Source organism: Fukomys damarensis, unplaced genomic scaffold (assembly GCF_012274545.1).
Source record: "Fukomys damarensis isolate Sample0158 unplaced genomic scaffold, DMR_v1.0_HiC HiC_scaffold_31, whole genome shotgun sequence".
NCBI classification, from domain to species: Eukaryota; Metazoa; Chordata; class Mammalia; order Rodentia; family Bathyergidae; genus Fukomys; species Fukomys damarensis.
Window position 1 is genome coordinate 1,838,976 of NW_022900943.1, and position 1,439 is coordinate 1,840,414.

Here is a 1,439-nt window from a genome sequence, read left to right on the forward strand (position 1 = left end):
TAATCTTGTATGATAGTAAGGAAGATTAAATGCCTATAAAACACCAAAATAATGTCTAGCAAATAGGAAACTTGATAAATGGTAGTTATTTTTATTATGTGGTCATTGTTGGTTGATGTTATTGGCTTCATCATATCCTAGCAGTGATGGCAAACCTTTTGAGCTTTCAGTGATGACAGCTTGCTGTGGCATGTGTGCTGTTTGTCACCACTGTTAGAATATGTTCTCTCTTTGCAGAGTATTTTCACTGCAATAAAGCAAATATTTTCTTCTGTTAGATCTGTATTTTCAGAATTAGATAATAAAAGCTCATGTTCTTAATAGATTATAAAATACATACAAATGTGAAAAATTAATTTGCCTTGAACTATTAAGTGAATGAAAAATACTAATTTGTGTCAAACTCTTATACAGCTTTTGATGTTCAGTTTTATTAATCTCTTTTTTTCTCTTCCTTTTTAATTTTAAATCACTAGGAACATGTTTGACAAGCTGAACCGTGATGCCTTTCAAATAGTTGCTTATTTTTTGTTTCAAACGCTAGACCAGTCACTCACCAAAGAAGTTTTCAAGTAAGGAAAAATTAGTTCACTTTTTTGCCTTAATTATTTTCATAATTTAAATTGGACTGTTCTTTGATGTGAGCCAGACTTCACCTTTGGCGTTCAACTCTTGTTTTGAAAGGATGCCACAAAATTCACGTTTGAAGTTTAGTGTTTCTGGGTGGGCTTTGTTACTTATTTTTTGGTACTTCAAATCACTGTATATTTCATAGTCAATACAGATTTTGTTCCATAAAACTAGTTCTTAACATTTTTTATGGTCTTAGGCAAAACCACGAAGTGATAGTGTTTATATATGCAATTTAGCCCTTTTTTATGTTGTACCATGACCTACTTCACTTCCCTTTTTTTTTTTTTCTTCTTTTTATTGAGGTTATTGGTACAATCTAGGTATACAATACAATTGCATTCATCATTGGGATTCTGTACCTTTACATAATAGGTCTTGATTCTCATTTTTCCCCTTGTCCCTGCCCTCCCTTCACCCCCCCCTCCCCTCCCGATTTACAAACACTTTATTTCCATTTTTTCAGTTTCTCATATTTTTTTCCTCTCCCTTATTACCTTTCCCCCACCCTTCCCACTTTCCTTACACCTTTAGCCCTTTATTTCCTATTTCACATTATTAATTGTCTCATTAGGATCCTGTGTACTATTATAGTTTTTCACACCAAAGAAACTGTTCGGTATTTCAGTTAAAGAAATCTCTGTATGAACATTAAAAATAGGGAATCCTAAAATAAAACTAAAAAGGAAAGTAAAAGAGAAAAGGCAATGATGTAACATCAAAATAATCCTTAATTCTGGAGATGAAAATGGTCCCTGAACATATTTAAATTGCTTCTCGCTCTTATAGTCTTATCTTATTCTTTTTTC

General features: G+C 32.2%; 1 protein-coding gene across 2 annotated transcripts in view; it reads left to right on the forward strand.

Moving 5' to 3' along the window:
- The first annotated feature begins 479 nt into the window (after positions 1–479).
- The window catches only part of Haus6 (HAUS augmin like complex subunit 6), a 34,634-nt gene continuing 33,674 nt past the window's right edge, over positions 480–1,439 (forward strand). For both annotated transcript variants that reach the window (XM_010630915.3, XM_010630916.3), the window contains exon 1: positions 480–572. In XM_010630915.3, coding sequence (XP_010629217.1) covers positions 481–572 — 92 coding nt within the window. In that variant the 5' untranslated portion in view covers position 480. The remainder of the gene's footprint in view (positions 573–1,439) is intronic.